This window comes from Denticeps clupeoides, chromosome 8 (genome assembly GCF_900700375.1).
Source record: "Denticeps clupeoides chromosome 8, fDenClu1.1, whole genome shotgun sequence".
NCBI lineage: Eukaryota > Metazoa > Chordata > Actinopteri > Clupeiformes > Denticipitidae > Denticeps > Denticeps clupeoides.
This window is the reverse complement of record NC_041714.1, coordinates 4231912-4254925: the sequence shown is the minus strand read 5'-3', so window position 1 is coordinate 4254925 and position 23014 is coordinate 4231912. Positions and strand designations below refer to the sequence as shown.

The window sequence follows — 23014 nt, the reverse complement described above, 5'->3', positions numbered from 1 at the left end:
TGGTCCAAAACATGTTTCACTGTAAAACTGACCTGGGAACTTTGCTCATGTGCACATAGATTTATGATGAATATGGACAATACCATGCTAAATAAATAGTATTGCAGCCTTCTGAGCAGTATTTAAGGTGGAACAGATCATCGAATAAGGAGCTGTAAATAGTGTCATTAGAGCCATTGTGTGCTCTAAATTCTATTATACTCATATATTTGGGACGTGAGTGTGAGGTATGAGGGGTGTTTCCAAATTAAGTATATTACATAATAGTCAATCCAAGGTCGTGTCACAATTGTGCGAAAAAATACAACCCGAATATGTGCTCTTAAGTGTCTATTCATTTCCATTGGGGTGATCCTCAGGTTGGAAGATGGGCATTAATGCTGGAGTGACAAGAAAAGGTCAAAGCTCTAAATATGTTTATCTTGTTAAATTCAGTATGGTTCCAACAAGAGGTTTTTAATTAAATCATTCTTAATATGTTTTAAGGTTCTGTCTGTGTGGTTGGATTGCGTCTGTGTGTGGGATGCCAATCACATGACAAATGCAGCAAAAAAACAAATACAATTATAAAATCCCTGTCTCTGTAGAGTTCTGTATATCGGGAGTATGACGTACATTGTCAGTGTCAGCCTGCGAAACTGCTTCTGGTATATTACTGGCATCTGGTGGTAAAAGGAAAGAGTGTGAACAACTCACAATGAAGCTATTCAGAAAGCTATAGAAAGTTATTCGGACTAAAAACAAACAAACAAAAAAAAACCACACACATATATAAAAGTAATTTTATGAATTATATAAAACTGTTATAAAAAGTAATTGTTATCAACACAACATGTATGCTTTAAATGTATTGTTTTGACTGCAGGATTAATCTTTGGAAACTGCTGGAACCAAAGATAAAATAATACAGCACACAAATATAAAAAAAAACACTAAAATACGAGGCAATAATTTTAAGTAACAATTTAACATAAAACACAAAAAAAATGTGTAAAAAAAGTTTAAGAACACCAGATATTTTGCAAAAAAAAAAACCTTGATGATGGCTGGGTGATGAACAAGCAAATTCCATAGTCCAAACAATCAGTCCTAATACATCCCTCCACCATGAATTGCTTTATTAAAAGTCTCTTGAAAGACAAAGCTCTGAAAATGACCTAAACATCCTTGCTTAATAAAAGCCTAGTTTCTTCCATTTGGGTCTCCTGCTGTAAGACGTTCTGCGCCGGAATCAATGCTCCTGTTATTTGAAAGGCATCAATGATTTCCTGTAATAAAAGGGGCAAAAAAACTGTGAGAAGTTATATGTGGACAAAATAATTTTCCACGTAAGAAACGGGGCTTTACCCGCCAGCTTTTAGGGCTTATTGATATCACACACTGCTGACGACTGGCAGACATGGCAGCATCCCCTTCTCCGTCGACAGGAGCTGTCTCGCACAAGCACAGAGTTGCAAAATTATTTTAATAAATTAGCCTACACAGCTCCAATCAAGACTTCTTGACACTTCTTACCAATGCATGGAATCTTCTCTTCATTCAAGTAAATCCGTGCAAGACCATCCTTCATATCAGACATATACAGATTTAACATGACCAGGATTTACAAAAACAAACAACCAAAAAAAATGTAATGCTGTTTGATGAAGGGAAAGCTAACCCTGATTAGAAATGATGTGTGGAAGATGTTCTCAACGGTCCGTGAGAAGGAAGTGGCATCAATGACAAATTCATAGTATGAGATTGGTAACGTTGCTTTGAACAAGAAAAAAAAATTTTTTTTTAAATGACAAAAACAATCACCACTTTAGATCCAAATTAGTTGATCTTCAAGCAGCAGCATCTCTAAATATTGCTAGTATGTCATGTGGTCACTATTTTCCAGTCACTGAACACAACTCACGGTCTTTTTCGAAATAGCCCTGCAAGTATCCCAAAATCCGCTCCACTTCTTTCTCAGTTGCTTCCTGGTGGGATTCTTCCATTTTCTTTAGCTGTATTTAAGAGCTAATCTATAAATATTTGCATGTACATCAATCGTTTATGCTATACAGTTATATAATTTATAGCTATATACAGTACAGGCCAAAGGTTTTCTTTATTTTTATGACCATTTTACATTGGTAGATTCTGAACACATGTGGAGTTATGTACTTAACAAAAAGTGGAGATCTGGCCTCCACAGTCACCGGACCTGAACCCAGTCCAGATAGTTTGGGGTGAGCTGTACCAACAAGTGCTAAACACCTCTGGGAACTCTTTCAAGACTGTTGGAAAAGCATTTCAGGTGACGACCTCTTGAAGCTCATCGAGATAATGTCAAGAGTGTGTAAAGCAGTAATCAGAGCAGAGAAACTAGAATATAAAACATGTTTTCAGTTATTTCACCTTTTTTTGTTAAGTACATAACTCCACATGTTCATTCATAGTTTTGATGCCTTCAGTGAGAATCTACGAATGTAAATGGTCGTGAAAATAAAGAAAACACATTGAATGAAAAGGTGTGCCCAAACTTTTGGCCTGTACTGTATGTATAAGTTCTAATATACTACATAGTTATGTAACTATAGAGATGCTCGAGGGGTTGGACGAGGGCGGACCTGAAGGGGCATAATCCGATTGGCCTCGTTGCTCGGTGCTTTCCTCTGCCTCTCAACACGCTGCTTGGGCTGAGGTGGCTCAGAGAGAAATGAACCCAGCCTGGAAAAAAAATGATAGAGAACGCTCTAGGCTCACTAAATAAATGCTGTTGGTCTTAAAAAAGATGATTGTCAAGAGACGTGGCACTGACATGTAATGGAAGGATGGGGCTGTTCTGAAGCAACCTGATGCCCTCTTGGCCAGTCTCTGCCATGAATCACTGGGGAGAAATCCTGTTAACTCCTCATCATTATCATCTTCGTCTTCTAGCCGGTTAAACCCCATGAATGACAGCTGTTTTCCAGGAATAAAACCAAACGTTACATTTAAATAGAAAATCCATCACACTGGCTGTAACACTCTGGAGGTTATGGGTGCCGGTGTTAAATCAGATTAAAAAAATGCCTACTGTAGGCAAAAACTGACCAGGTGCTCAGCATAAGCAGCAGGGTCAAACAAGGAGCCCTCTGCTTGCAGCTGATTGGCCTTCTCTTTTCCCAGGTCCGTGGCCAGCACCAGAAGCTGAGAATCCAGAACTGCCTCTCGAGCCTGGCTAACTGTGGCACAGACGCAGCATCCAAAGGATCTTGCAATAACAGTTTACATGAAACACTGTAATCTTGCACTGCAAAAAGTATATGCGCATATAAATGGGAGGAGTTACCATCGACAAAAAGTTTGTTGGCCTCCTCTAACACATCAGTGAGTTTACTGTTGGCAGGATTCAACATGTCCTCTCGATTCTCTGTGAAATGGAGAGCAAGTGGGCATGTTCTTCATTTCATGTAGGTTTAATGCTTATGGTTATGCTTATTATTCATGCTAATTATTTCATATCAAACCGATCACATTATTATTCTACTTTCTCATGCTACTTTTGGAAGATGTGAGGAGACTCCACGCTTCTGAATAACTTACGCTGTACAGAGTTGATGAGGTCGCGGTATTTGCTCCGGATTTCCCTCCTGTGGGACGGGTTGTCGTCTTCGTCCTCCCGGACCCCAGAGGGGCCGGCCCCAGCGTCATCGTCCTCAGCCATCTCTGGCCCACGTTCCACCCGGCTGCGGCCAGCCATTCCATTCTGCTGATCCCCGACATCTGCCTGCAGCTCTCTGTTCACCCGGCGCCTGGACTCTGACATCTCAACCTCGCTTTTACGTGCAAATGGAATTTTAGCTCCTCTGTATTGGTTCCACTTGTCTTCATTTAAAACTTACAGGTGTTGCACTGACGCCATTCTGCAAATAGAGAGATGTTATTGCACACAGGGCAGTGGTTGGCCTAAAGGGGTAAGGAAGTGGACCCATAACCAGAAGGTTGACGATTCAAATCGTGATCTGCCAAGGTGCCACTGAGATGCCAACCAAGGGTGATCACCATGTGCTGTACTGCAGTGTTTTACAATGACAATCACTTCACTTTCACTTTACACAACAAACAAGCAGAGTAAAATTATCACACATACTAATCTTCCATTTACACCTAAAATTTTTAAAAGTTATGAAAAGATTTTTCATACGTTTTCATAAACTGTCTGTTTCCATGCTGCAGTATACAACATGGCAACGCTGTCGTACATTAACAAAGGACACAGAATTCATGTTTGTACACTGACCAGGCGGGTATAGGTTGTATAAAAATATTTAGTTAGTGTAGCCTAACGTGTGTGTGTGTGTGTGTGTGTGTGTGTGTGTGTGTGTGTGTGTATAAAACCCTAGAAACAGTCACTTGTGTTTGTTTATAATTATAAGGTGAAAACATCCACTTTCCTGGTAGCCTCGATGGTCACAACAAACTCACACACATCATCGCTCCTGAATATTGTTAATTCACAGGAATAACACGACTGCAAAAAAAGAAACAGAAACACGTGGAAAAAGAAACTCACAAAGTGACAAGACGTTCGCTGTATTATTCGCGGCAGGAAGCAGGAACGGCGGATTCTCCGCTTCCGCTGCCGCTTCCTTCCTCGCCTCCTCGCAGTCAAAGCGCTGCGACGCGCGTTGGGGGGCTTACCGCCACCTAGCGGCACCCAGCAGAGCGGCCCCGGCCCCACTGTCGCAGGCGGCGTCCTCCTCACACGTGGTTTTATTCCCTCTGGTTCACTCTCCGCGTGACGGGTGAATGTTTGGCAGGAGGGTTGGACGGCTGCTCGTTACCCTGAGAAACGTGACTCTGCGACAAATACATAGTTAGTGAAGAAGGTCACTTGGTTGGGATTTACTGACGTAAGAGCCAGATAATAAGACGACAGGACAAACGTTTATCCTGAAGCCATAAAAGTAAATAAATGCATACCCGTGTAACCCAAGACTAGTTAATGTGATATTCTGACATGATATATATACCCTTTTAGCATAGCATTCTGTGAATTGTACTCAATTATAGCTTGTTCTCTTATTTATTATATTTTTGCGTTACTCGTTAACACATTTTACAATATTTTATCATTTATAAATTATTATTATAATAAATAATAATAACGTGTGATAATAAATAATAATAACTGAACCCCCATTGATTTGTTATACACTCACGGTTAGGTCCAAATGAACTAGTTGAACTACTACGTGGACGCGGTAGTTTGGTGGTTTATTCATCAAATATGTTTTCAGGAGTACATTTGTAGAAACGAGTAATATCTGAAATAATATTGATTAAAAAAAAAAAGAATGAACGGGAGTCGCCGCTCTCGTTCCGTGCGGAGTTGAGCGTCTCTGCGCCGATAGAGAGTCTTTGTCGGAAGCGGAGCGCCTCGTGACGCCGGGAGGGCGTCGGTGAGGAGGAGGAGGAGGAGGAGGAGGAAGAAGACTCTCCGCCGCCGCAGATCGCGGACTCGCCGGCCGAAGATGGCTTTATCCCCGCGCGGCGGCTGAAGCCCCACGTCCCGCGGCGGCCAACATGACCCGGCTGGCCCTCGACCGGGTCACCGACTTCGGCGACTTCGGCCGCGGCGCGGAGCTGCGCGGGCTGCTGAAGCAGGCCTTCTCCAGGAGCCGCTCGTCCGACGTCCGCGTCAGTCCCGACGGCCGCCACGTCCACGTCATCCTCCGCACGCCCGCCAGCAGCCTCCAGACGTTCGACAGGAACCCGAGGGCCCACCCCGGCCCGGGTCAGAAGGGCCTGGACCTGGCGCACCCCAGGAGCGCGCCCATCGTCGACCTGCTGTACCTGGACCACGCCGCGCCGCTGCTGGCCGTCGTCTGCGAAGACGGGAGGTCCGAGATCTGGAGGTTCCGGGAGCCCCAGTCGGGCTGGCAGCTGCTGCAGACCCTGGACCTGTGCAACAGCCCCCGGGCGCGGGTGGTGTCGGCCTGCGTGTGCCTGAACCTGGTGGTGTGGTGCGAGGAGCGGCCGCCCTCCTCGGAGAGCCCCTCGGCCTCCGGACCCCCGCTGCGGTTCTGCATCTGCAGCAGGAGCTTCGAGCTGGACCGGGGCGGGCTCGGATTCGGCGGCGTGAGGATCGCCCTGCACAACAGCCCGCGTTACAGGGTGGTCGGCTCCGGGGAGAACGTCTACCTGCTCCCAGAAGGCCGCTGTCCCGGGACCGTGTCCAGGTTCTTCCTCTCCTGGTCCCCGCGCCGCGACTCCTTCGCGGTCAACAGCGCCTGCCGGGGGCTTCTGCATCGCAAGAGCTCCCCCGCCAGCAGGGAGTCGGACTTCAGAGGGCTGATCGCGGAGTGTGTCGGGGTCCTGTCCGCCGCCGAGCCTCCCGGGATCCGCGCCTGGGCCCCCACCGGATGCGGGGGGCTCCTGCTGCTCCTCACCACCGGCTGGGTGTGTGCGATGCAGAAGGACGGGGTCCTGAGGCGGGTTTACAAGCTGCCTGACAACTGCGTGGCCGGGCCCGGGGCCCCCACCGGCCTGAACGTCTACCGGGACGTGGTGGCCCTGGTGGTGGGACAGACGCTCTTCCTGATCGACACCAAGTGCGGCGTGGAGTTGGAGAAGATAGCCCTGAAGAAGGAGGGCCTCCTCTTCGTCAACTGCCTGGAGAGCCACACCCCGCACCTGCTGTCTGACTCGGGGCTGTTCGTGGTCACGCCCGGCGGCGGCGGCGAGCGTGTCAGCCCGGCCAGCGTCCTGGCGGAGGCCGTGTTCGAGGAGGCGTGTAAGTACTACCAGCAGAGGAGCCTCAGCAGCACGCCGCTGACGGTTGAGAAGCTGAAGAAGGGGGGCATGTTCCAGGCCCCCATCGCCCTGGCAGCCATCCTCGGGGACTACCTCAGCGCCGACCCTTCAAAGCACGCCGGCGGCCATGACAAGCTGCTGCGCTCCCTGGACGGTGAGCTGAAGACATTAGTGGCGATGGAGAGCCTCAGAACGTCCATGGTGAAGGCCTCTGAGAAGGACTTGGAGAGCCTCTGCCAAACGTTGGTGCAGCAGGAGGTCGGCCGGCTGCTTTGTGCAGATGTGGAGCGAGACAACCTGCTCTACCTGAACAGCATCTTCCAGATGTTCCCGGCCCAGGCCTGGCAGGCGCTGCGGGCGGTCCTCCAGCTCCGGTGCAATGGGGACGGCTCGCTGTCCACCCACGCCCCCGCTGAAGTGTGGAAGAGCGTCCTCGCCCCCGTCCAGGTTGCGGCCAACTTCAGCCACGCCCCCGTCACCGCGCCGCTGCCCGTCTTCGAGCTCCTCTGCAGCTCCGTCTTCCAGTTCCAGCCCGGCTGGCTGCCCCGGTTCCTGGAAGCGGCGCAGCGGCAGGCCGGCTCCGTCTCCGCCACGTCCTCGTGGAGCTACGGGGTGAAGGACACCGCCGAGAGCCTCCCTCTCTACAAGCGGGCCCTGGCCGTGCTGCCGGACGACGGCCAGCACCAGGACCTGGAGGTGGAGCTGCTGCTGTGCAGCCAGAGGCCCAACGCGGTGATGCAGGCGCTGCGCATCCTGATGGGCCTGCGGCAGTGGGCCAGGGTCACCGAGACGGCGCAGCGGTTCTGCCGGCAGAGCCCCCTGCTCAACAAGGAGATCTTCGCCGCCCTGCTGTGCGAGGTGTCCCAGCACCGGGACCTGGACCCTTACCTGGACCTGCTGTGGGCCCTCTGTCCGGAGGACCTCACCGTCACCAGCATCCTGAACATGGTGCTGAAGAACCTGCCGCCCTCCTCGGCCGCGCTGGACGCCGGTCCCTTCCGGCCCGGGAGCCGGCAGCCCACCGTCGGGCTCCTGAAGCCGCTGCTGAGCCGAGTCCTGCAGCGGGAGAGCCGGCCGAGCCGGAGGTACGCGGACATCCTGCAGTCGCCCACCTTCCCGCCCCCCGCGCCGCCACGGCAACCCGCTCCCGGCGGGACCCGCGCGGCCGACTGACCTCCAGACAATTTTACACTTCTTCACTCGTAATATCATCATCAAACCGCAAAGTGCCGGATGTGGCGTCTTTTATTGTTGGAAAGATGGTGCATGATGGGAGATAACGAACGTACGCAGATTTCAGTCTTTTTTATTTCATAGCGCATGAAGCCGGCAGATGACGGCGATCGCGTGCTGGCGTGTGATTGTGCACGTGTCCCTTACAGAAGATGCAGTGAGAGCGGACGTGTCCCCCCCCCCCCCACCAACTCTGCATTCCTTCCCCACCCACAGCAAAATTGGATTTCTCCTAATTCTATTATGCAGCCAATGCAGTAAAGGTCAAAAACGGGATTGAGAGGTTTGAAATAAATAAGTTAAACTTTAATGTTTTATCACCGTGATTTATTTCTGATGTTGAATGTGGACAACGTTCCGTTTTGATGAAAATGATGTGACCATTTCTTAATGTTAAAAAGTTTGCCATCGAGACTTTTTTTAATCGAAACGGATCTGCTGCTGAAATGAGGTCCTGCTTTATTAGGGCGCGCATGCGCAGGGTGGCCACATCATTTGGGCGCCTGGTAAACATCTGAACGTCTGCATCTGCGCTCCACCCCGCAGTGACCCGCATTAGGGGAACACTGAGCTCTTTTCTTTGTCACTTAGGCGATGGGATTCGGCCTGGTCTGTGGAGGGTTAGCACAATGTCCGCCTGTGTGAGCCAGGCCAGTCATATTGCATTTGAAAGTTGTGCCGTGAAACGCAGAATTAAAGGTCAAGCCTTCTCTGTCCCTTTTAAATGGGACTCGAGATATGAAGTTTGGAAGAAAATGCACGTTTCCGGGGTGGCAGCTCCTGTGCTCGGGGGGCTTTGGGAGTTATGACTGGAATGCTGGTTTTCATGTCACCAGCGTGTCACAGGACATGAGCTTGGGGGAGGCCACCAGAGAGGGGTTTACACCCAGCCGGCAGCTTCACCACTGTGGTGAGACAGGTTGGGACTTCGGTACCATAAAATCAGATTTGTGCCCTTTCAGCGAAATTCCATCTCCCAGGGAGCTGAGCTGTGGCGTTTATTCCAGCAACTGCACCTTCACGAGAGCATCGCTTTACTGCTGATTTACTACTGTACAGTAGCGCATCGATCCCGTTTCTATCATTAGAACGTAACCTGAGAGTCAGTGCTGGTACTTATGCGCTAATCCGGCGGGTACAGAGAGTTCCGTCATCAGCAGCAGGGCATTTCTCTCCAAAAGGGCCACAAAAGGATTTTTTTTAAAAAAGGTTCATTTACCGGTAAGAAAACATGAAATAAAGCTGTACAAATGCTCCATTACAAAAACAGACCCGCATAAACTGACATAAATACAGTTCACACACATTCACCGTAAAAATGACCCTTTAGTAAAATAAAAATGTCAAAAATGAAATGCAATTAAAAGACAATAAAGTGACATAAAAACAGTGCAGCCCTTCACTGCCAGGGCAATAAATAAATCAGGACAGGAAAAGCCACCAGCATGAGGGTCACACCCATATTCAATCTCCTGGCTAAATTGTAATGCATACATTTGCAAATGCGCTCACTATTGTGTGATTAAAATGAAGACAGTGTTGTCACTATACTAATAAGCTAAGCCTTATTAACAATTTCTCATCATGTATAGAAATACGGTTTTGGTCATGTCAACATTTTAATCAACATTTTTAATGGAAGATCCGTATTCAGCCTTCACCCATTTATCCCTCGTTTTGATTCAACATATTCAGCAAACGTCCCGTAAAAAAGTGGCTATAGATCCCTGATCCAGTGGCTTTAAATCCATGCACTTCCCGCTTCAGCTGGGCTTGACAGTGGGCCGTGGTAACTGGAACATGGGAATGGAGCTCCTATTGGATCGGGGAACACACAGGCAGTGTAAAAACGCATCAGTAAGTTACGCGGCTCTTCAAGCAGGACCCACCACTCACTCGTAGAAGTCGGAGTACTTCATCCTGCGGTAGAACTTTGCCAGTTTAACAGACAGAATGATGCTGGGAATGAGGAAGATGGTGCACCAGCCAAGGCTGAACCAGAAGCCATTCTACCCAGAAACACAAAGCAGGTAAACAGTTCAAACCAAATATTGCTTGGTGGACTTGGCTTTCAGAATGTATAAGAGCAACACAGCATCTAAATAGGATTAAGAAGGCAATGAGGCCGGGGAGGCCAGGTTCACTCCAAATTCAAAGTTGTATGGGGCAGTGGTGGCCTAGCGGGTATGGACACGGACCCGTAATCAGAAGGTTGCTGGTTCGAATCCCAGTCCGCTGAGGTGCCACTGAGCAAAAGCTTCCATGGCTGCCCACTGCTCACCAAGGGTGATGGTTAAAAGCAGAGGACACATTTTGTTGTGTCACCGTGTGCTGTGCTGCAGTGTTTCACAATCACTTCACTTTCACTTACGAGGGACCCAATGAATTTCGAGCACACAATGACTTCTACTGAGTTCAGTGCCTCAGCTACTGGTCCACAGCGGCCAATCTGTTGTGTGATCTGAAATTGGCAATTACACACAATCAGCTTCACCATCCAGTGGAAGCTCGGAGGCATGTTTTATATCAGAGATGTTATATGAAGAAAAAAATCAGACCGTCATATTGGCCCAGTCAGCAAATATTTTGAAGATTTCTATTTGACAGCCCACATAAATCCTACTGTCCTAGTGGGGAAATAAGTCAAATTAGCTGCTTGAATGAATTTGACAATATTAACAACATGATTTACTCAAGTCAAGCCATTTTACTGGGATACTCACTCTTTTCACAAGATCAGTTAAATTGTGGTTTAAGAAAATCTGAGCAGCTGCTACTTTTGTCAGAACATCCTCAACTGTTACCTAAAAACATCATGACAGTTTGTTCATTATATTAAATTGATAATGACACTTTATATTGCAATTTGGTGAACACAATTACATTTGTGTTGAAAAGAGATGATCCTTGATTATTACATGTTATACTTACATTCATATTTGAAACAATGGCTTTGATATGTTTCAGTATTATCTGCAAAAAAAAAAGTTTTGAATTCAAATGACTAAATTAAGATCTGGTTTTTAATATAACCCATCTGATAACCTACCAGATTAGAGGTGATGTTGTTAGCCATAGAAATGATGTTTCTCAGGTCTTGAGCCTCCTGGGCCAGCTCATATTTAATGGATGAATCAGGCTTAAATAAGGGGAAAGGAGGATGTAATACGTAAAACAGATCTTCTCTTCAATAGTAATCACATTATACTAGGGTATTCTGACTTACTTGAACATTTGATAAATTTTGCAACTGATCTGCCATATTTGTCAAGTTTGCACTGAGATTTGAGAAGTAATCAGTCTGAAATAAAAAAAAGTGTTAAAAAGATCCAACAGTTGCACAGAAATACAATACTACCAGCTTTAAATTAGAGTCAAGAAATGATCATATTTCTCTTTCATAGTAATAAGACCTTCGGCACAGCATTTAACAATGTCCAACCTGCTGTAAGTCCAGTTGTCCTATAATGTTAGTGATGTTTTTCAACTGGACGGCAGTTTCAGAGGTCATAAGGGTAATGGTGGGTATGGTGATGTTAGTCTTGTCAAAGGAACTCCAGATCTCATCTGCATACTGTCACAAAAAGAGCACAGGACAGTCATGCAGTCATAAGCTATATGATTTTATTACTGTAATGAAGCCTTATTAGGACAAAAACCCTCTTATACATCCCGAAACGAATAATGAATTTAATCAAGTAATGAGCAAAAGTACAACTACAAACGTCTCAGAACAAACTCTAATTCTGAGAAATATAAAGCTAATGTCCTCCTCAAAAACATCATAAAAAGCCACTATTAGCAGTTGTGACTGTGTCTGTTCTTGAATTTTAAAAAATCTGTACAAAATTGTTTCATTCTGGTGCAGAAATTCATACTTTGGAGATATTGAGATATGCATTGAGGTCAACCGCATCCTCGAGGTGAAGAGTGGGCCACAAAGGCTGGTTCTGCTGGCAGTCCCTGCAATTAAACCACAAATTAACTCCAGCCTGTTCAAAACGGTGAACATGTTGCTCAACATGAAGAGTGTGTCGCTCACCGGTATATTTGCTGAAGTGATAACTGACCCTTGAATCCCAGCAGTGTTGAGAAATTTAAATCGGATTGGTCAATTATCTGTTTTTGATGGGGAAACACGAGAAAGCAGCTATATTAGACAACATTTCTAACAGTTCCTAACAGTAACTGTTGGACTAATTGCTTGGTTCACGATTAAATCACACTTTTAAACATACAGGCATATTTCTGAAAATGTGAAAACCCCCAATAATACATCGACCAATAATAAAACACCTACAACACATGACCACCAGAATCAAGCTTCTGTCACAGATGTTATATTGGCAAAGTGACTTTGCATTAAATGCAGGGGGGCACATGTTTCTATTAATACCTATTTCTATATGATGGATTTGTTTGAATTAATTCTCAGTGTAATTTGAATAACAACATCAAACGTGATTTTTTTTTTTACTCATTTTACTGGGGGTTGGCTCTATATAATAGAATAATCATTTACATCTGTCAGTCAGTGTTACTATTGGGCATCCAAAAACTCTCCCAAGGCAACAGCTGAGTGTACATCAACTGAAGTGTCCATTGGATGAAGGTGCTTATACCTGTATTTTACCAATCTGGACAAATTATGGGTAACTTACCTCATAAATCTCTTGGCTCTTCCACGGCTTACAGATCATAGTGTACGAATTGCCACCAACCAGGAAGAGAATGAGGACCAGCAACATGAAGATCCATGAGAAGATGAAGCTGAAACCCACGCCCCTGCAGAACAAGAGTATTGTGTGTTTATTGCAGCATTTATCACACTTATCCAGAGCGTCTTACAATCAGTAGTTACAGGGACAGTCCCCCCCTGGAGCAACTTAGGGTTAAGTATCTTGCTCAGGGACACAATGGTAGTATGTGGGATTTGAACCCGGGTCTTCTGGTTCACAGTGTGTTACCCACTAGGCTACCACCATGTCTGTTTGCCTGTATGTTTGATACACGAATCATCATGACTGGAGCCAATTCAGATACAGACCTGAATGCTCTGTGTAAATATGGGTGAGTGTACAAAAAATGAATGGTATCAAGCTTACTATAAAGGACAAATACTTTTCATATGATCGTTATTTGCTTTTACGTGACTGGATGGGAAATATTATTTCCTCTCTGAAACCTGCAGATGGCTGTCACACACTGAATACAATGATTAGTAAATCACACGAAGGATGTAGAGGAAACACAGTGAGATATCTATGACAGAACCAGTGGCACATGCAGACAGCAGCCCACAGGTCAGGTGCTGGGGGTCACACTTACGCCATCAGGAAGTTTCCCCCACAGTTGGCGGCGCAGGAGCGCTCGGTGGGTTTGGCGTTGGGCATCAGCCCCCATGGGCCCAGGAGCAGACCCATAATATTACAAATCACCACCAAAAGGACCAAGCAGCAGAGAATTACACCCACAATCCAGCTGTAAAAGCGGGAACATTGCCAAAAATTATTCTTAACAGGTTTGAAAAAAATATAAAGAGATTTTAAATAAATTTTCCTAATGTAAGGAACAGACCTGTACATTTCTGCAGATTTCACAACAGGAGTGGTTTTATTTACGAAATCTTTTGCATTATTGAATCCCTGGAATACATTATCCAGCATACTAAATGAGACGTTCATTTTATTTATTTGTTTCCGGACATCCTGCAACTTGGTTTGAGCACCTTTAAAAAAACAATATAGAGAATTAAATGGAGGTTTGTTAAAACTGCATAACATAGGTGAACATCTGTGCAAACTCCTGGGTTTGAAACAAATGATGCAGTGAATAAAAAGTGTAGAATTAAAAGAGGCCTTAAGAAGCCCACTCACTCTGAACGGTGCTCTCGGTTTTATTTTCCACCACTTGTGGTATGTTATTAATGAAGTCCTCTCCCTTTATATCATGAAATCAAAATGCATAATTACATGTCCACGTTGAGATTTCTTTGAAATTCACACACTACCTATTACATCTATAATGGTGTTGGGCAGGAGATGATGCTTCCCCCGGTTCCATCCAAAAGCCCTACTGGAATCCATTGGCCAGTATTGTTGCATTGATTAGGGAAAACTACACCAGCCAACCAGTCCACCCCAAGAAGAGGCCAGAGACATTGAAGAGGAACAAGGCCACTGCCCAGCACCCATCAGTATACATCAGAGCCAAACTGAACGAGGCATCTTTACTCTGGTGCTGTTCGCTCTTATGTTCTGAATATATGATATGATATTATAATATGATATGCGTAAATGTCAGCATTGTTACAGTATTGTTCTCCCTTTACCATTGTTTCCAGCAGTCTACTCAGTAAAGGCCAAATAAGATAAAAGACTCACCATTTTCACTTTAGAGTCCAAGTCGGCCTTCTGTGCAATGTCTACCGCCGACTGGATGTCATATATGTTGGGCACCTTTAAATACAAATACACATTAACTCACAAAGCCACAACTGACACCAGGGGGCGACATCGCACTCCTCTGTCTGTCTATGAACGCATTTTGCTTCACTTTAAAAGGCTGTGCATCCATAAATCATTACAAAAGAAAAAAACAGTGAAAAACCAGGCCTATTAGTAACATAATAAGACTAAACATTTATTTCTATGTTGGCTCCACCTATCTCCCTGCCACTAGTGTGAATTATACAGCCTTTCCGTGCTGCACCTGAGCCTGAAAAGCAGATTAACCCCTCTGTGTATTTGTCTAGCCGCAGTTTCTGTGTAATCTAATACTCCCATTTTAAAAACAGCGCTTGTCTTCCTGTCATTATGTTTGAAAAAAAAAAATTGCCATTCCCACTCAGATCCAATGACGAGTAAAAGCGCTGCTAACTCATGCAATTTGCATCAACTACAGACAAAAGAATGGGTGGGCTGTTTCCTCAGTCAGATCAAATTTTCCCTATGTCTTTTCTTTACATTTCTGATTCGTGACAAATGGCCCATTACAGAGCAGCTTTCTCGTTTTTCTGCTCCATCACGGTCAGATGTGCGTCAGCTGAGACAAAGCGAACAGTTCTGGACTTTTTGTCCCCACCTTCTCTTTGATCACTCACATTAAAACCCATGTTCTGGGGCATGGTATCCAAAGCAGCCAGGTAACGGTTACAGTAGAGGCACTTGGGATTACTCAGGGTCCCGTTGATCCGGATCCTCACGGAAGTCAGGTTATACTGCAGGATGGTCAGCTGCGACTGGAGAGTTACGAGGGAAACGTTCAGGCTGCTCAGCTCGTCACTGGTGTTCTTCACCACTTCAGATGGACACAGACAGAGCATTTACATTTACATTTACAGCATTTATCAGACGCCCTTATCCAGAGCGACTTACAATCAGTAGTTACAGGGACAGTCCCCCTGGAGCAACTTAGGGTTAAGTGTCTTGCTCAGGCACACAATGGTAGTAAGGTGGGTTTGAACCTGGGTCTTCTGGTTCATAGGTGAGTGTGTTACCCACTAGGCTACTACCACCCTATTTACATGAGGTTCTTTTATGCGTGGCAATCAAAAGCATAAACATTTTATGGTACGACCAGAGGGCACTGTGTGGCACTGTGTGACATTTTCCCCAATTGAAGAGACATTCTCAGTCCCACAAGCATTCAGCTTTTCTTAAAAAAGGTCCTTTCACTCAATCACACACACACACACACAAACAAGGCGGGAAAATTTGTGGCCTCCATAGGCAGGCTACCCTAGAGCACAAGACACGTCTCCTTCAGGCCGAGACCATTCACGCATGTCTGATTCCGAACACCACGGATCAGGGGAGGTGGGAGGGAACAGCGACCAACCTTTGTGCCGTCTGGCCGCAGGATAATCCCTCCACACCAGTTAACCCCAACATGGCCACCAAAAATCAGCAAAAGTGCAACCAGAGCTGTTTAAGCCATGGCTGGGGGGTCGAGAGGGTCGAGAGGCAGCGATACCTTGAGACATGTTCCTTACAGAATCCAGCGCTGGCATTAAAGGGCCTTTCACATCTCTCTGGATCATGCTGCCAAGCAAGAAGCTAATGTCTAGAAGCACAAGAAAATCAAATCATTTTTTACAAAGCAGCAGATGTGTTCTAATATATATACATACATACAGTTGAAACCAAAACTATACATACACTGTATAAACTATACAAAACTATACCAACCCTTTCAGTTTCAGGCCTGTTCGAATTCCCAAAATATTTTCAAAGTCAAAAGTTTACATAAACTAAGGTTACTATGCCTTTAAACTATTTGGGAAAGTCCAGATGATGATGTCATGGCTTTGAAAGCGTCTGATAGGTTAACTGAAACCACTTGAGCTAATTGGAGGCACATCTGTGGACGTATTTAAAGTCACACCTCAACACCCTGCTTCCTTTAGTAACACCTGGGAAAGTCTAAAGAAATCAGCCAAGACATCAGGAAGAGAATTGTGGAGCTCCACAAGACTGGTTCATCCTTGGGAGCAATTTCCAGATGCCTGAAAGTGCCACGTTCATCTGTTCAAACAATTATACGCAAGTCCAAGAAAATGAAGGTGTTCTGGTGCAGAATGTGCGTATCAATCCCAGAACAAAAGCAAAAGACCTTGTGAAGATGCTGGCTGAAGCTGGTAAGAGTGTAGCACTATCCACAGTGAAACGAGTCCTGTACCGACATGCGCTGAAAGGCTACTCAGCGAGGAAAAAGCCAGATTACACTTTGCAAATACACACAGGGACAAAGACCCTAATTTCTGGAGACTTTCTGCAGGAGGGACTGGTGCACGTGACTGGCATCATGAAGAAAGAGCAGTATTTTGAAATATTGAAGCAGCATCTCAAGACATCAGCCAGGAAGTTAAAGCTTGGGCGCAAATGGGTCTTCCAAATGGACAATGACCCTAAGCATACTGCAAAATTGGTTACAAAGTGCTTTAAGGACAACAAAGTCAATGTTTCAGAGTGGGCATCACAAAGCCCTGATCTCAATCCCATAGAAAATTTGTGGTCAGAGCTGAAAAGACGTGTGAGAGCAAGAGCCTACAAACCTGACTCGATTACACCAGTTCTGCCTGGAGGAATGGGCCAAAAGTCCATTAAACTGTTGTGAGAAGCTTGTGGAAGGATACCCAGCGTTTGTGTCAAGTCATTCAGTTTAAAGGCAATTCTACCAAATACGAAGCAAATGTATCTAAACTTTTGACTGTGAAGAAAGTAATAAAAAAAATCTCTTAAAAATTAGCTCACACATTATTTTGACAAATTATTTTGGGAATCCGAATGGGTTTAAAACTAAAAGTGTTTTGTATGATTTAATATCAGACAGTAATAAAAAAAAGTTGTCTTTTTATACAGTATATAGATATACTGTATTTTTAAATGTTTCAAACCAGTCGTAAAAACCATATGAAGACCGATATGGTACATTTGGCTTTGCACAACCAAATGTGCAGATAGATGACAACCAATAATAAAAAGTATATTATAAAATATATTTTATTTATGTTGATTTCTGTTTCTTGTATGTATTCCAAAGGTTTTCTGAAAACATGACATTTTTATGTAATGTTGGGGAACACATTTAAGGCAAGGCAGCATGTTCAATCATCATTTTTTTTGCCAACCGTGCTTATAATTCATCATTATCCAGCAGATGAGCAAATTTACTGTACTATAAAAGGTGACCATTGCGCTTAGTGTCTTTATAATAATAATAGCAAATGTCTCAGTATTGGTCCTCATTACTACATTTACGGCATTTACTGGACGCCCTTATCCAGAGCGACACACAATCAGTAGGTACAGGGACAGTCCCCCTGGAGACACTCAGGGTTAAGTGTCTTGCTCAGGGACGCAATGGTTGTAAGTGAGGTTTGAACCTGTGGCTTTGTGGTCTTGTGTTTCATAAGCGAGTGCCTTACCCGCTGGTTCCTACCACCCCACTCACTGTTACTCACTGCCCAAGTTGCTTTTAACCATGTCGATGGTGAAGAAGCTCTCGTTTTCCACAGACTGCACTTGCTGTGGAGAGAAACAGACAAATGGATCATGTCAAAAGAATCAAACATGCTCATGTTTACTGTAGCCTGCATTAAACCTCAGCAAACATCCCTGTGACTAAGAACAAACACAAGCCAGTAAAATCATCTAATGCTGTTGACTTTTCCCTGAGACAAGCCATTAGCCGTGCATGTAAAGTTCAAAAAGAACTAAAACTTTCCCTCACCTTCACTCTGGATTTTCTACATCAGTTAAAGATGTTTGCATATTTTCTCTTGGCATTTACCTCTGGCAAAGACTTCAGATATTTCTGAACATTGTTCATAATGGTAAAGGTGTTGTCTGGGGCCTGCTGCAGAGTTGTGGTTGTGGATTGGCTACTCAAGAACATGCATACGTTCCCAGCCCTGCACATAAAAACACACACAGTCCTTAACACACAGCACATGAAGCATGGCAAGAGTTAAATAGAATTACAGGAATCTCTTATCACTGTTTCCTTATACGTAAAAAGCATAGCGGTCAAGACCATATTGAGTTAAGGTCACAGAAAAACAGGATCTCTTATCAGCGACCTGTTTTTACCACTTCTATGGACTCTCTATTACAGCAAGAAAGAGCGATCTCTCTTTTACAGCCTGTCTCTGGACCTTACAGCATAATGAAAGTGATGAGGAACATGAAGCAGTACAGGAGCCTTCGCTGGCAGTCCATTCGCTTTGTCTGTTCTTGATACATGTGCCCACCGCAGTTCCCACAGCAGCGACAGCAGGCGAAGCAGATGCCCACCAGGGGCATGAGAAGAAGGTAAAGGATCCCGATGGCCACGCAAACGAGAAAACCAGCCTCGTATTGCAGCACCTTGATGGCACAAGAGGAGAAGGGAGAATAGGGCATAAATGAAATATTGTGAGCGTGAGTGAATTATCGTGTGTGAGATCAGCTGATCTTTTTCTCTTGTTACAATTTAATACCTCATTTATGTCTTTTCTGGAGAACGTGTGGTTCTTGACAATTGACATAATCAAATCTGGGGATAACAAAAATGCAATTAACATACCAAGATTTTATAGCCCAAGTCATAGCAGCAGCACAGAACCTACTGCAGTTCAAGGCAGTATTAAGGGACATCATCTTAAAATGTTCAATAATTCCACATCCGGTAAGTATTCGGAATTCAGAACAATCAACTTACTGGAGAGGAACTAACTATCCACCCTGACCTTCTTGGTCATTTCTGATACCCAGAAGACCATTTTTTTAATAAACAAAGTGGGAAACATGGTTATGGTTATGGCTGACAGTTCTCATAAACCCTACTTTGTTGTACTGGACGGTATTAACTGTCAATACATCACTCACTCCTCCTTCCTCCTCCGTTTCTTTGCTCGGAACACACCTTTGTATGCCAACGGACATCACAAACATAATTTCTCCTGTAAACATCTCAGCAACATTGTTGCTACCAAACCAAACACGCAGATAGAATATCAGGTCGTTAATTCAAGCATTATGAAAACTATTAAATATGATCTCACCTAACTCTTCACATACAAGCCTTATATAGCAGCCATAAATAATTTAGTAAAGTATTGGGCTTCACTGCTCCTGGCATAGATTCTCCGGTGTCTATTACTGTACTGGATGGATGGATGGATGGATGGATGGATGGATGGACACCATTCCACAAAAAGAAATTCCCTCATTTGGTGGAAATGCTGTCTAATACGTCACCCGCAAATCTTCCACAGGTGTTCAGTTGTCATGGAGATCTGATGGTTGAAGGCCAATTATTTTCATACTCATCAACCGTTCAGTAACTCCTTGAGGAGGACTCCACGCACATCGATCGCTGTGATTTTCAGTCATTCGCCGCAATATGAGGGGGACTATTCTCTCCCCATTCATTTATTTGCCACTATTTCACATTTCAACTCAAAAAGCCAGTCACATAATCAGAGGCTTTTCATGAACTGAATGCGGATGTTCCATCATGGCTCTTCTCTACCATCCAAGTTAGGAGCCCAGAGCTTTTTCACACCACCGATATAATTCTTCCCATTGTGATCTAACTGTGCCTAGCAGTGTGGTGAGGCCACGGGCAGCTGTCCCATTGTCTCTGTTGGTGTGGGTGATTTGTTTTCAGGAACCAAGAGCCGCTGTTTTATTGTTCAGTCAGACTGAGGAGAAGTGGAAATTGTGGCTTCTGTCAAATCTATTAAACGATGGCAACAGAAGCACTTACTGCCTTCAGAGACTGCTCGGCAAATCCTACAAAACAAGTGTGTGTGTGCTTGTGTGTGTGCTTTTCCAGTGATACCACAGCACTGTCTCATTTCCATGTCATCAAACAAGAACCAGGAACAGGAGAATGTCAGACCGCTCACTGCCTGTCGAAGGCCTTGCTTTCCGTGAAAAAAACACCTCCACGAAACGAATGTGAATAGAAAAAATTTCAAAGTGTATAAGAAAGTGGCGCGGACAACCCCCACTTCCTGATGTACCAGATACGTAATTAGTCTGAATTTGGAACGTTTTAATGCTTCTTCTGACATGCATGCATTAGTGAACACAGGAGCGGCAGACTAATTGCTGCTGTTAATGGTCCTCTCTACATTAAAAAATATTCCATTCATTAACCATTCAATTCATTAATACAACTTTAACAATGTGGGGACACCAGTTAAAACAGAAGAATTGTTTTGTCTGTGAAGATTCTCAGTCATCCAGGTGAATTTGCCTGAAAGTTCTGTGGATGCAGAATGAAACGTCTCTACATTAAAAAAAGAAAGACCAGTTGCCATGACTCAACTTTCAGACAAAAGAATTGTTCTCTATCACAGACAAGGACATTTCTAAATGACCATAAACTTTGGAATGGTAGTGTATAAAGAATGTGACAAATGGTCCCACTTTCACTATGGGCTTAATGCAAAGCTGCAGTTTTTTAATGTAAATTTATCAAGCCTGAAGGCCATTACCGCTGACATGCAAAAGGTTTATCTACACTAAATAAACCCGTCTATTCATGTGGATCATTTTCAACAAGATAAAATGTTACATTAATCATGCAGCCAAAACTTTCAATATACTACAGTGAACTATTCACTATTTGGGATTCAGGAGAAAAAAAGTCAGAATTTTTTTTTTACCGAACGAAACTGAGTGAATCCATTCACTCAGCAGACAGACTTTTTGTTTGTCTCACTTCTTTTATTTTTGTACCACCCACAGTCTTCATTTATGAATAATCGAACTGAAAGCATGCTCTGATGCTGGCTTGTTTCTCTGGGTGACTCAGCGCAGTGTTTTTGCTACTCGGCTTTTTAAATTCTTCATAAATGAAATAAGCATTCTACTGATGCAAACAAAACTCCACCCCACAAGTCATTTCTCATTTCCACTTCTAAGCCAAGGTTTGACATGTGATTCAAACTGAATACTGGGAACTTTGAAAACCTACCTTTGGGAAAAGGATTGGGCTGAACCAGACCCAGGAAAGACTGCACAATTCCCGACATGAAGCTCAAGCCTGATTCCAGGCCGGGAATGTGCTCATACTGGGGCTCCGTAACATTGCCCATGGACCATCTGGGGCAGGACGCCCGGCACGGTCCCAGGAGGAGAAGGAAGCACCCTAACAAAGGTCCCAATGGCACCCTGCACCTCAGCCTGTCCATAATGATGACCTGGGAAGAGACCCTGAGCACGTCCTTTTACCACAAGGTCCAGGCTCCGTCGCCCTGCATCTGGAACAAGAAGGAAAACCAATAACAACAGAGCTGAGCGGAGGCAGTAAAAACACGAAACCATGATGTTAAACTTTAACCAACACACCCAAAGGTAAAGGAGACCACGCAGCAACGTCTCTCAGCAGCACGTAACTTTATATAAACCAGGCGTGCGTTTTACTAACGTCCCAGCGAGCCCATTAAAATTGACCGTACCGTCCTCACTTCTTCACTGCGTCGGGGTGGGCAGACCCTCTATCTCTCTGGAGCGCCAAAGTTGGCTGCCTCTCTGACAAACTGGCAGCCGCGTGAGAGGAGGGAGGGAGGGGAGAGGGAGTGCGAGAGGGTGAGAGAGGGGTGGAATCTGAGAGCGAGAGACAGTGCTGCTTTCGGAAGAGGAGGTGGGCTTTAACCCAAAAGTAAAGTTTGAGGTTTTTAACTGTTTTTTACTCCACTAACATGTGTTCCATACAACTGGTACATTGTTGCCACGATGTTAACTGTAATAATAAAATGTGGACATTTTAAATCTAAATGAAGTGTGAAGCTCAAAAAATGAGTATATTTTTGGATCGAAGCTTAAATTTGGATGAATTATATTGAAGCCTTTGTGCAGGGGAACATGAATTCTGTTTGGAAGTTAGAGGCACAGCATGTAACAGCACGGCTCAAAAATTCAGGACGTGCCCTGGGAGGCTCGGGTTCTGTGTCAAAACCAAATGAATGTCAAAGGGGGATTGTGAAATACCAAACATGACGGGGTTAGAGTTAAGATATAAACACACATAAAAATGGTACCACATCGACCATGCCGGTAATTGAAAGAATTTTTTTTGAAAGATCATAAGAATGACTTATGAGAAGAATGCATGTGCGTGTGTGTGTATATATATATATATATATAGAGAGAGAGAGAGAGAGAGAGAGAGGGAGACACACACACACACACATACATTTACAGCATTTATCAGACGCCCTTATCCAGAGCGACTTACAATCAGTAGTTATTACAGGGGACAGTCCCCCCCTGGAGCAACTCAGGGTTAAGTGTCTTGCTCAGGGACACAATGGTAGTAAGCAGGACTTGAACCCAGGTCTTCTGGTTCATAGGAGAGTGTGTTACCCACTAGGCTACTACCACACTGGTAAATAAAAAATAAAAAAAAATAACACAGATCTTATTTCATCCATGGTGTTTTGGGGAAAAAAATTTTTTATTGAACTTGTGCATGACGTAGATTCTTCATCTTCGTGCTTAAGCAGGTGAGTCAT

At 44.6% G+C, this 23014-nt stretch overlaps 3 protein-coding genes across 5 annotated transcripts; 1 reads left to right on the top strand and 2 right to left on the bottom strand.

Annotated features, from left to right (window-relative positions):
• Positions 1-770: 770 nt before the first annotated feature.
• nsmce4a (NSE4A component of SMC5/6 complex) lies at positions 771-4864 on the bottom strand. The gene is made up of 11 exons (XM_028988592.1): positions 4529-4864; positions 3559-3878; positions 3305-3385; positions 3067-3197; positions 2792-2934; positions 2601-2700; positions 1904-1994; positions 1661-1755; positions 1516-1564; positions 1348-1430; positions 771-1268 (listed from the first exon to the last, which is right to left on the bottom strand). Exons 2-11 carry the CDS (start codon positions 3779-3781, stop codon positions 1158-1160), a joined length of 1107 nt encoding a protein of 368 aa, XP_028844425.1. The 5' UTR covers positions 3782-3878; positions 4529-4864; the 3' UTR covers positions 771-1157.
• A 526-nt stretch (positions 4865-5390) lies between these two features.
• On the top strand, positions 5391-8314 carry hps6 (HPS6 biogenesis of lysosomal organelles complex 2 subunit 3). Its single transcript, XM_028988548.1, has one exon. It carries the CDS (start codon positions 5542-5544, stop codon positions 7942-7944), a length of 2403 nt encoding a protein of 800 aa, XP_028844381.1. The 5' UTR covers positions 5391-5541; the 3' UTR covers positions 7945-8314.
• prom2 (prominin 2) lies at positions 8315-22056 on the bottom strand. 3 transcript variants are annotated; one of them, XM_028988545.1, is made up of 24 exons: positions 21959-22056; positions 21475-21760; positions 18986-19041; positions 18667-18872; positions 18298-18418; positions 17969-18032; positions 15979-16068; positions 15107-15303; positions 14388-14462; positions 13881-13944; positions 13582-13732; positions 13333-13485; positions 12666-12789; positions 12047-12123; positions 11883-11967; positions 11447-11578; positions 11231-11305; positions 11054-11143; positions 10936-10977; positions 10728-10808; positions 10563-10631; positions 10376-10465; positions 9901-10013; positions 8315-9819 (listed from the first exon to the last, which is right to left on the bottom strand). In XM_028988545.1, the coding sequence occupies exons 2-24, from the start codon at positions 21689-21691 to the stop codon at positions 9768-9770; spliced, it is 2424 nt and encodes an 807-aa protein (XP_028844378.1). In that variant the 5' UTR covers positions 21692-21760; positions 21959-22056; the 3' UTR covers positions 8315-9767. The 3 variants fall into 3 exon arrangements, with proteins under 3 accessions (XP_028844378.1, XP_028844379.1, XP_028844377.1); XM_028988546.1 differs by having other exon boundaries at positions 9894-10013; positions 21849-22008; XM_028988544.1 differs by having other exon boundaries at positions 21849-22008.
• Between the last annotated feature and the right edge of the window lie 958 nt (positions 22057-23014).